Source organism: Numida meleagris, chromosome 3 (assembly GCF_002078875.1).
Source record: "Numida meleagris isolate 19003 breed g44 Domestic line chromosome 3, NumMel1.0, whole genome shotgun sequence".
NCBI classification, from domain to species: Eukaryota; Metazoa; Chordata; class Aves; order Galliformes; family Numididae; genus Numida; species Numida meleagris.
Window position 1 is genome coordinate 106,072,388 of NC_034411.1, and position 11,993 is coordinate 106,084,380.

At 56.9% G+C, this 11,993-nt stretch overlaps 1 protein-coding gene across 1 annotated transcript; it reads right to left on the bottom strand.

The window, feature by feature from the left end:
* CHRNA2 (cholinergic receptor nicotinic alpha 2 subunit) lies at window positions 157–8,416 on the bottom strand. Its single transcript, XM_021393059.1, has 7 exons — window positions 8,313–8,416; window positions 6,048–6,297; window positions 4,792–4,946; window positions 3,790–3,834; window positions 3,558–3,667; window positions 2,195–3,284; window positions 157–1,656 (listed from the first exon to the last, which is right to left on the bottom strand). The coding sequence occupies exons 2-7, from the start codon at window positions 6,109–6,111 to the stop codon at window positions 1,531–1,533; spliced, it is 1,590 nt and encodes a 529-aa protein (XP_021248734.1). The 5' UTR covers window positions 6,112–6,297; window positions 8,313–8,416; the 3' UTR covers window positions 157–1,530.

Genomic DNA, 11,993 nt, shown 5'->3' on the forward strand with positions numbered 1-11,993 from the left:
AGAACCACAGAGTCACTCAGGTTGTAGAAGACCCCCAGGATCCCCAAGTCCAACCCCAAGGCATCCCACCATGCCCACTGACCATGTCCCTCAGTGCCACATCCCCGTGGTTCTGGAATACCCCCAGGGACGGTGACCCCACCACCTCCCTGGGCAGCCTGTGCCTCTGCATCACTGCGCTTTCGGAGAAGAAATGTTTCCTAATATCCTACCTGAGTCTGCCACCTCTGGAGCCCCACTGACCCCCAAATCCAAGCAAGGTGCCACTCTCCCTGTTCCCAGGATTTGCTAGCAGAACTATTTGCAGATATTCGTGCTTTGTCTTTCAAAGAGCATCAGGAAATCATGGCACGTTCAAGGTGGAGGTGGTTGGGAGAGGTTTTGGGGGACAGTACAGCCACAAGAGTGGGATCCCCATAGAGAAGGGTGTTTGGGGTGCTTGCTGTGTCACACTGAGGTTCACCCCAGAGCCTCTGCTCCATCCCCAGCCAGGCAGGGCTTTGCTGAAAGGGCATTTTTGTGCTGGATGCAGCCAGCAAAGGGTTTAGGAGGGCTGGGATGGGGAGGAGATGAGCACACTGGGCTCTGCAGAGCCATGAAACTGGGGTGTGTTGGGTCAGACACGCACACAGACCCATGCATACATCCAGCTTGCTGCCTTGCACTTCCCTTATCTCAGCCCTGTGTGCACACGCCAGAGGATGTGTAAGCAGCTGCAACACCCTTGGGATGTGCATGTCTCTCAGTGGCATCATTTATTCCAGCCCATTTCACTCCTCATAGCACAAAGTGTTTTCTGAAACACGTCAGGTCGCATCCAGCTCCTGGGTTGGTCTTCTGGAGGAAAAACCCTGCGGGGAAAGCCCGGCTTCAGGGCACAGATGAGAGTAGATCCTTGTAAGCACGGGTCCTTTAGGGTGCATGGAAGATAGAAATTAAAACTGCATTGTAGCATTCATCAGGGCGAGGGGGTTTGGGTTCTATGGGTTGTCACAGGCATGGGATGGAGTGGATGATTTGCCCAGGATCCCTGTGCTGATGAACCCAGCAGCACACATGTGGGCTGGTGCAGCGTGATCACTTGTGCTGCTGGGCTTTGCAGAGCAGAGCAGAGCCCCTGAGCTGTGCAGTGTGAGCAGGGACCTCTTTCCCTTCCTGCTGTCACACCCCAAAGCACTGTCTCCTGCCCCATGTTGTGATGGCCGTGTTCCTGAGGCAGGATGCATCCAGAAGCAGCAGTGATATCCTCTCGTGGAGTCACAACCAGATGTGTCCCTTGGGTTCCAGATGGAACCTGCAGCAGCTGGAAGAAGCGGATGCCTTTCCTAGATGCCACCATCCCATGCTTGGCTGGTGGAGAGACTGTGCTGAGCTCTCCTCAAGGCCAGGATGGCCACCACCATGAGCAGGACAGCGAGGAGCAGGGCACTCCCAGCACAACTTTTGCTTCCCCTTCCACTGCTGCATGTCCCACCTGAGGGTCCTCCATGGTCATGATGCTGTGAGAGGTACCCATGTCACCCCCGGTCCCTAAATCATCCCTGCCAGGTAGGGCGGGAGGAAGAGCCCCACGGTGCCCAGCAGGCAGACGATGATGAACATCCAGAGGAAGATGCGGTCGATCACCATGGCCACGTACTTCCAGTCCTCCTTCACCTGCCAGGAGAAGAGGGGCTGTGAAGTTTGGGTGGAGGGTGCAGCCCCCAAGGGTTAGGAGGTGTCTCAAGCATAAGGAGTGGGGATGGATCTCCACAGGGGGGCTGCTGGGGGCACAGAAAACCCCACCCAGGTGTGCCCAAATTGCGGGTTGGGGTTCAGGCTCTGAGCTGGGTGATGGATACTTTCTGAAAGTAGGGCAGTGTGGGTAGGAGAGGGGCTTCCAGCACCCCACAGCCTGAGGAACACTGATCTGACCTGTGGAACCCACATTTCATAGAATCATAGAATCATTAAGGTTGGAAAGACCACTAAGATCATCAGTTCCGACCACCAACCCTTGCCTGGGACTGCTCTAGACCATGTTGCTCAGTGTGACATCTACCCTTTTTTCCCAGGAGGTGGTCATTGATCCCCTGAATTGGGACCATCAGCATGCATGGAGCCAACTGGATATCCCCATCATTGACCCCCATGGAGGGTACATCGGGCTAGGGAGTGCCCCTCACCCCCCAGCCCTCAGTTGCCCCCCACTCACCGAGAAGTCAGCATCCTCAGCTCTCAGGTGGTCCGCGATGTACTGCACACCCTCCAGGGCCTTCAGGATGCTGGGTGACAACGTCAGCCCCTGATCAGAGCCCCCCTCCTCCCCCTTGAGGGGCACCCGGGGGGCTGGGCCCCCTGATGATTTGCTCGTTTGGCGTCCACAGCTGTAGCGGCACTGGGTGCCCTGGGATCCCCCTGAGGGCACACGGCCAGGGTATGCCTTCTCCTCCTCTTCTTCTTCCTCCTCTTCCTCTTCTTCCTCCTCCTCCTCCTCCTCCCACTTGTCATCCACATCGGTCTCCAGCCAGCAGCGGGAGGTGCTGAGCCTGGTCCCCGGGGGGTCATATTGGCCCGTTGTCCCCTCGGCGGGGAGCAGCACTGGGGGTCGCTTCATGAAGAGCCAGCGGGGGATGAAGCCCAGGAAGAAGCTGCGCACCCAGCGGGGCATGGTGTGGGTGCTGGGCGAGCGGTGGTGCACGTTGAGGACGAAGACGGTGATGATGATGGAGAGCGTGACAAAGATCATGGTGAAGAGGAGGTACTCGCCAATGAGTGGGATGACCAGAGAGGTGGAGGGGATGATTTCGGTGATGAGCAGCAGGAAGACGGTGAGGGACAGAAGAACGGAGATGCAGAGCGTGATCTTCTCGCCGCAGTCAGAGGGCAGATAGAAGACCAGCACGGTGAGGCAGGAGATGAGCAGGCAGGGGATGATGAGGTTGATGGTGTAGAAGAGTGGGAGGCGGCGGATGACGAAGTAGAAGGTGATGTCAGGGTAGATCTCGGTGCAGCAGTCGTACTTCTTGGAGTTGTAGGTGCCAATGGCGTTTATGATGGCCCACTCGCCACTCTCCCAGTAGTCCTTGAGGTCCACGTTGTGCTCCATGTTCTCCAGGTCGATCTTGGCCTTGTCGTAGGTCCAGGAGCCAAACTTCATCTTGCAGTTCTGCTGGTCGAAGGGGAAGTAGGTGACGTCGATGCTGCACGAGCTCTTGTAGATGGCAGGTGGCACCCACTTCACCTTCCCATTGGAGAAGAGGTGGGCCTTTGTCATGTGTGTCACAGCAAACTCCCCGTCGGCACTGCAGGGACAGAGAGGGTGAAGGGTTCCCTCCAGGAAACAGGGGCAGGAGCTTCCTCCATGTGGAATGGGATGGGTTGTGTTGGGGTGGGATGGGATACAATGGGATGGGATATGATGGAATGAGATGGGATAGGATGAGTTGGGATGGGATGTGATACTGTGGAATGGGATGGGGTTTGATGCCATGGGATGTGATACTATGGGATGGGATGGGAATGTGATGGAGACGAGGTAGAATGGGAGGGCTGGTCCTAGGGGTGCCTCATCTCACTTGTTGTAGAGCACGAGGTCAGGGATCCAGATCATCTCAGAGGGCACCCTGATGGAGGTGACATTGTCGAAGTCCTCCGGGTTCCAGCGCAGCTTATAGTCACTCCACTCCTGGAAGGAAGCACGGAGGGCACCAGGTGACCCTAGGCATGGTGGGATTGAGCTGCCCAACACCATCCTCCTCCTCCTTGACTCTCCCCTGCTCAGGCCCCATGAAGGGCACAGACTCCTACCTGCTTCAGCCAGACATTTGTGGTCATCATTTGGTTTTTCTCATCCTGCGGTGGGAAACAGGGAGAGGTGAGAGGAGAAGGACAGAGAAGGTTCACCCCAACACTGCGTCAATCTCCATATCACTCCTCTGCTCAGCCTGCTCATGCAGCCGAGCTCCCATTCTGCCCCTGGGGTTCAGCTCCTTCAAACAACTAATAGCAACACAAGGTGCAGGAGAGATTGGATCTTTGCTCACTAGATGGCAGCAAACAATGGTATATTGTGGCGGACAGCTCTGAGAAGCTCTGGTGGGTAGACAAGTGCACAATCTGATGGATAAATGATCAGATAGACAGATGGATAGACGAATATATGGATAGATGGGTGGGCAGATTGATGATGGATTTATCTAGGCTCTATGTAGCAGATAGTAGATAGGCTATAGATAGTAGAGAAAGGCTGTGGGGTCACCCCCTTGGGGATCTCCCAAAGCCCCTTGTTGTTGTGCTGGGCACCCTGCTCTGGGTTCCCCTGCTGGGGTTGGGGGAAAAGGGAGGGACAGGAGGTACCCAGGGGTACCTCCAGCACCAAGCACCCTGGGGGCCTGGGGGTTCTGTGCTAATGGATGCATGGGTGGATGGATGGGTGGATAAATGGATGGATGGATGGATGGATGGATGGATGGATGGATGGATGGATGGATGGATGGATGGATGGATGGATGGATGTGCATGACAGTAACAAGCAAGTCATGGGTGGAAACACAAGCTCAGCAATAGCCCTACAGGTATGTAGATATTGGGTGGATAAGGATGGGGATGGAGAGCGGTGTAGTTTTCCCTGATGCTCTCTTGCTTTCAGGGTAAGAGAAGGCTTGGGATGGAGGAGTGATGAGCAATGTTCCCTGCTCATCGGAGGTTTTTTGGAGGCAGGTGTGTGGCTTGTCCCCTGCTGGGGACAGCCAGCAGCATGAAGTAATGGCTCAAAGGTCCTGGGCTGGGATCCCTGTGTGGACTCCTTACCACATCAATCAGTTGTGCGATGGACAGCCCGAACTTCACGATGACCACATCGGAGGTGTTGGGCACCGGCCGTGACCACCGGTTGTAGCCAGTGAAGAGATGCTTGAAGAGACGGTCCTCAGCAAAGCCATGGGGCTGCTTCTGCTCCTGGGTGGCTGTGGAGACATGGAACGGGTGCAGAACCTCCTTGCACTACCCAGAAAGGGACTGTGCACAGCACAGGACATCCCAAAATAAAAGCAATTGTATATATCACTCTCTTTCTCCCATTCCCTGCAATGGGGGCTTTCCACTCTCTGCCTCATTACTGCTCCATCTCAGCACTGCTTGAGGGAGAGGGCAGGAACTGCCCCCACAAATCTCTGGGTGAGGATCTAGGGTCCTCTGCTTCACTTGGGAGAGGGACATTTCTGGGCATGGAGGTGAGAAGAGAGGAACTGGCCTCCACAACTCTGCGCTATGCTGGTTGGGTGGTGCAAGGTCAACTTGGCAATGTCAGCCTGGAAGTTGGTGAGAAAATCCTGCTCCTGGATGGCCAAGGGTCATCTCACAGCCCCCTCCAGCAGCTCTTACTGGTGAAAACTGGTTGGGATTCTCAAGCTGGAGGCAGCAGCTGGTGCAGACCTTGGGACCAGCATGGACTTCCCAGAGTGCAGCCCTCGGGCTCAACTGGAGGATGGAGGATGAAGGGTGGAGAATGGAGGATGGAGGGTGGAGGATGGAGGGTGGAGGATGGAGGATAGATGATGGAGGATGGAGGCTCCTTGCTATGTGGAGCAATCATTGGCATTGCTCTCTGGTGCCACCAGCCAGCCCACGTGCTTGTGCTGCATCACTCAGCATCACTCGCATCCGTCCTTGCTTGCTGCGGATCCCCATAAATTTCTTCTGTGGAGCACTTTACACAGCCAAGCACAGCCAAAAAGGCGATGTAAGGGTGGCTGTGCCCAGCAGCAGGACGGGTGTGCAGCCCCGCAGCTGCTGCATCCCCTGTGCCCTGTGCAAGCTCTCTCCTCTGCTCAACTTGAGGCAGGCAAGCCCAGCAAGGAGCCCTGGTTTTCCCTTGCACACTGCCGGGGATTGAGCACTGAGCAGCAATGAAGGGTGTATGGGGAGGGCTGCTGCTGGATGAGGGAAGAAGCAAGGCACCCAGCTCCTGGGAGCTCTGACACTGATGGGAGGCTGGGACCAAGGGGAAGGCTGGGCCCAAGGGAAGGGCATTCAGGTACCCCAGGGAAAGAAAGGGGAGCCCTTACCTGTCTGGAAGGTGATGAAGCACCACACAAGGAGGGGGACGGTGCTGCGGCGCAGCCACCCCATGCTCCCTGCAGTGTGAGCCCAGGCGCGAGGACAGTGGCAGACTCAGTAGGAAAAGGCATCATGGGGCAGCTCCAGCATGGTGTCCTGCGTGTCCCCACCACCAGCAAGCTCCAGAGGAGCCATGGACAGAGCTGGATGTTGGCACAGTGTGGCCAAGCCTCTTGACCAAGATTTCCTCCCTTCTTCCTGGAAAAACAGCAGAGTGGCACTGTCACTGTGATGCCACCACAGTGCAGTTCTGGGAGGTGGGGTGGTCCCATCCTTTCTGCAGCCAACAGAGAAATCAGTTTCTGACTTGTAGCAGGGCCAGGGGAAAATGTCTCCAGAGCATCCTCTCCTCATTCAGTGGGGGCAGTGAGGGATATAGGGCTCCTCTGGGGAGCCCCATAGCTTTGGGACAGCTGGATCCTGTAAGTTAAAGCCATGGGAGTGGGACAGAGCCAAAGCAGAATTAAAGAGAGAAGATCCCTTGCAGGGATGCTTGGGTATGGATGGGCTTTAGGGGAATCTGGAGGCATGCCTTGCTGCAAAACTTCAGAGCTACCAGAAGGGAGCATCCTCAAGCCCCTCGCCCACGGGACAGCGTGGTGGGGTGGCACAGAGATGTCCCTGGAGGATGCTTTGCTCCAGCAGCTTTTGTAAGGCAGCACTGGCAGTCAGGTGCCACACGTATGGCCTCAGCCAGGAGAAAGTGGCCCTGCTGGGACCCCCAGAAAAGGTTCTGGGTGCTCTGGGGACACTTGGAAATTGTCTTGAAGCTGGACATCCATTCATCCACCATTTGTCCGTCCATCCATCCATCCATCCATCCATCCATCCATCCATCCATCCATCCATCCATCCATCCATCCATATGTGTGCTCGGATTCCCTCTACCCTGCAAGTCAAATCTCTGCAATGGGGAAAATCTCTTGCTCTGCAGCAATCCCAGGTCTCCAGCTCATGACTCTTCCACACCCACCCTGTGCCCCAGCAGCAACCTCCGCACTCTGGACAGGCAATTGCCTTCATCCCCAAAGCAGTGGATCTTCCCAGCCCAGCACTGACTTTGATGAGCGAGGAGATCCTTTGAATTCCCACCCAGTCAAACCAAGGAGCCTTCATTAACTTGTCATCGTTGTTTTTTTGCGCAGTTTTCAACTTGTGGCCAGCCTGATTAATACACGGATGGTGGAGGGGGTGGGAAACGGGAGGAGAAACAATGGCCACTGCGCTGAGATAAAAATTACCGATGTGGTTGAGATATCTGGAAACATAGTAGAGCACCAGGCTGCTGGGGAGCTGCTCCTTGGTGCACCCCCTTGGGCTTGATTGCAGAGTGTGACACGAGAGAAAGTTGGGGATTTAGGGGCTCCCCCAAGGATAAATGACGGAGAAGGGCAAAAGGTGCCCAGGCTGATGGGCAGCAGGGCAGGGAACAGCTGATTCCTGGCAGGGATGGGGGGCTCCGCAAGGGGCACGAGGCTGAGGATGTGCACCCGTGGGCTGTGGTTTGGCTGGGGAGAGGGAAGGTGAGGAGGGGATTGCCTGGGGGGCTGCACGCCTACAAGCATAGTGTGTGATACCCGCACCCCCACAGCATCCCTATCTCCATAGCTGCCCCTCCTGCATCCCCATCGCTGCCCTTAATGCATCCCTATCCCATTGCTGCCCCTCCTGCATCCACATCACTGCCCCTCCTGCATCCCCATCGCCGCCCTTAATGCATTCCCATCCCATCGCTGCCCCTCCTGCACCTCCATCCTTCGTCCCGCCACGTCCCCCCACGTCCAAACGATTTCCCTGATGGGTTTCCCATCGCTCCATGACACCAAGCTCACTGACCCCTCTGCAGCAGTGCCCTGGGGGACGCAAAATGCTCGCTTGGATTGTGCCAGGCACATTCCCCCCGGGCTCCAGCAGCCGCTCAAGGCTGAACCTTGGGATGCCCGCGGGCGATCCCAGCTGAGCCCTCAGCCACGACCGTGCAGTCAGGGCAGCAGCGGGAATAAATAACTTCCAGAGAGCTCGTTGCGTTCGTGCTCTTCTGCTTTGTTTTAAAGGGAGAGCGTGGGGGATTTTCGGATGGGAACTTCACGCGCAGATGGGAAACTTTCCCCGCTGCTCCGAGCATCGAGTCAGTGCTCTGCATTGAAAACAGCAGGATTTCCCAGGGAAAAACCGCGTCCCTCCTCCCCACTCAGCCCAGCCCAGCCCCTTACCTGGGGAGGGGTCCTGTGCCCCGTTCCCTGCACTGAGCCCAGGCACGGGGTGGGGATGCGGTGCCGCGGAGGCTCCGGCGTGCAATGGGCTCCAGTGGAGGATGTTCTGCTGTCCTCAGAGCGGTGACGAAAGGAGGGGAGGGAGGAGGGTGAGCCCAGATTGCTGCGAGGAGGAGGAGGCGAGGGGAGGAAGGCTCGCTGTGCTCCCCTGCCCCTCCTCATCCTCCTGGGTAGAGATGGGTAGAGTGCTGCAGGGCAGTGAGGCTGCAGATGGGATACTGCAATGGGCATTGCATGGGGCACTGTGGGAGGTACTGCACGGAGTACTGCAAGGAGCATTGTACGGGGGCATTGCATGGGGCTTTGAAAGGGGCATCGCATGGGGTATTGCACGGGGCATCAGAGGGGGCTCTGCATGGAGACATTGCATGGGGCATTCCATGGGGCATCGCATGGAGTGTTGAATGAGGTATCATAGGGGAAATTGCAAGAATTATTCCATAGGTAGTGCAAAGGGCACTGCACAGAGCATTGCAAGGGGTCCTGCATGGGGTGTTCCATGTGGTACTGCAGGGGGCTGGGGGCAGCTGCCCCCCACCAGCTTAGGGGTTGCCCACTCAACCCCCTGCCCTGAGCTGGTTTTGAGGCCCACCTGCCCATGGGCAGCTCCCACAAAATGCTGCCGAGGAGAATGTCACAAAATTGGGAAAGCATCCTGCATCTCCCCTACCCTGCAGGACCATTTTCCCTTCCACCTACAAACAGACTGAGACAACTGTAGGGCGCAAACTGAGGGATGGGGACAGGGGACAGAACCTTGGCAGGGGATGGGAGAAGGATGGGAAACCCTGAGCTCACCCTTCTTGCCTCCCTCCTGGGCAAAGGCTCAGCCCTGACCCAGACCACTCTCCCTCCTTCCTTCCTGATAGGAAATGTGCTGCACAACCTTCCTGCAATTGATGCCCAGGACTGCAATTTCCAGCCCTGGGGGACCTGGAGAACAGTTTGCATCCTTTCCCCTGGGAGGCGAAAAAGGAGGCAGAGACAGGCTTGGGAGACACCAGAATGTGCTGCTCTCCCCATTCTATAGCCCAATATTGGACCCCAGCCCACCTGCACAGGTTGAAATCAGGGCAGTGGGTGCCACCTCTGGATGCTGAGCACCCAAAATACCTGAGGAGAGGAGCACTGAGGCGGTGCCACTCCTGGGTGCTGTCTTTAGTGGTGAAAGGAGACAAAGCAGACATGTTAATAACGCTGATGCCTGGCAGAGTGCAATGCATCTTTATTGTGTTGCCTGCAGCTCCTGGAGACATATCACTGCTGCTGCCCAGGGTGTTACTGCTACCCAGGCCCGAGGCCATGCAGTGCACACCTAGGGGGTCCACAGGCCCCACGTGATGATGTGGCCAGGACGTGTCCTCCTTGTGTTTGAACAGATCAGAGTTTTCTGCCTCTAGCTATTTTTCTAATGCCCAAGCCTCTGTAGGTTCAGTGCACTCCGGTTGCCAGCTTCAATTTACTGCTGGGCTGCTTGTACTCATCTCCCACAGCTCCAGCCCAGCACTTCTCTGCCAGTGTGTGTGCAGCTGCCCTATTACCATCCCCATCTCAATCCCCATTACCATTTCCATCCCCATCCCCATTCCCATCCCTATCTTCATCCTGACTCCATCCCTATTCCCATCCCCATCCCACCCCCATCCCCATCCACATCCCCATCCTCACCTCCATCCCAATCCCCACCTCCAAACCAATCTCCATCTCATCCCATCCCCATCCCCATCCCCATCCCCATCCCCATCCCCATCCCCATCTCCATCCCATCCCATCCAATCCCCATCCCCAACCCCATCACCATCCATGCCCCAAAGGAGATGGCGGTCATTTGTAGAAAGGAACAGCACGGATGAGGACAGACATCGAGTTTGGATTTTTGGAGTTGCACTCAGTGATCCTTGGAGATCCCTTTCAGCTTGAGATGTTCTCTGTTTCTCGGATTTGGGTTGATTTTGGCTGGCTGCAAACGGTTGCGTGGGCATAGCACATTCAAGGAGAAGCAAAGGGGCTCGGAGCTCTGCTGGAGAAGGAAGGAGGCTGCAGCAGGGGGCACACACAGTGGCATGGGGTATGGCAGTGTATGGCAGAGCTCCTACAGGACAAATGCATCAAATACTCGGGGTGATGGGCATCATGTGAGTGAGGTCTTGCACAGCAGACTACAGCCTCCCACCCCACCCAGCGCCTAGCTTGTTTTGCAAATGCCCTTTGCAAAGCACACCTCGAAAGCGGTGCAAACGAGCCGGCATCCTACCAGCAAGCGAGGCTGTATGGAGAGGGGCGGCAGAGCCCAGCCCGTGTCCTAGGGCTGGGCAGCAGCAGCACGGGCAGCCGAGCGCTGCAGGCGCTGGCTCAGCTCGTCCTGGAGGCGCTGGGAGGAAGCGTCGAGGACATGGGCGAGGCGGGAGGTGAGGTGCAGCACGTGGGCCACCAGGCGGAGGTCCTTGCGCAGCCTGTGGGTTCAAGGCAGGGACACGGGTGGATATCAACGGCACGAGGTGGCTGAGCCTCCAAATCCTATGGGTTTGGGCAAGGGATACGTGTCTGGATATCAATGGCATGGGGCGCAGTCAGCGGGCACAGTGGGTATGGGTTGGGGTTGGAGCTGGTGATCTTAGTAGAGATATTTTCCAACCTTAGTGATTCCACAATTCTATGTCAGTGGCAGGGGGTGTGGGAGCTCCAAATCCTATGGGTTCAAGGCAGGAATACATGCATGGATATCAATGGCATGAGGTGGCTGAGCCAACAAATCCTGCAGGTTCAGGCAAGGGATACATGTCTGGATATCAATGGCACGGGGCATGGTGGGGATGGGTCAGTGGCAGGACTTGATGACCTTGGAGATCTTTTGAACCCCAATGATTCTATGATTCTGTATCAATGGTGTGGAGTGGCAGGGCCTCCATACCCCACCTGAGACCCACCAACCAACCACATGGGCTCACCAATGGCGCTCAGCATCTCTAGGGCCACGCAGAGCAGCCCCCCAACTTGGGTGCTTGTAACACACACCTGTGGAGTTTGGGGTGATGCTTCCTCCTACCCCTATCACCTGTGGGGAGCATCTCCCCTGCTTCCCCCCTAGCAGGGACCTCCAGATTCCAGCAAAATTCCCCAAGAGCCACTCTTTTTCCATGCTTATAAGTACAGATGACTTTTGGGATTTGGGGTTCGGGGTGCTGCCCACTTACTTCTCCCTCTTCTCCACCACCTGTGGGTGATCACTCTGGGCCACGTGAGCCTCCAGTTCCCTGCGCACGTTGTCCAGGCTCTCCCCAAATTCCTGGTTGGCCCCACGGATGGCAGGCAGTGCCTCACTGATCACGTCCTGGTACCGGGGTTGGGGTTCCTCCAGCACCGCCGCCGCCTCCACATCCTGAAGCCTGGCCCTGCTCTGCTGCAGGAGGCTCTGGAGGTGCTCCAGCTCCTCACGGGATGCAAGAGGGGATGGCACGTGGGTTGGACCACAGGGGTCGGGGGCGTGGAAGGTGATGCCGCAGCGCTCGGGGTCCCCGGGGGGGTCCTGCTGGGGGGTGGCATGGGGGAGCAGGGCGCACAGACCCATGAGCAGGCAGCAGGCCCGCGGGACCATGGTGTCCTATGGGGAGAGGTGGGCAT

Coding starts and splice junctions, on each gene's coding strand:
- CHRNA2 (XM_021393059.1), bottom strand. CDS start 6,111: ATGGGGTGGCTGCGCCGCAGCACCGTCCCCCTCCTTGTGTGGTGCTTC. Junction 3,668..3,789: donor CAAATGTCTGGCTGAAGCAG/GTAGGAGTCTGT, acceptor GCTTCCTTCCAG/GAGTGGAGTGACTATAAGCT. Junction 1,657..2,194: donor CTGAGGATGCTGACTTCTCG/GTGAGTGGGGGG, acceptor TTCTCCTGGCAG/GTGAAGGAGGACTGGAAGTA.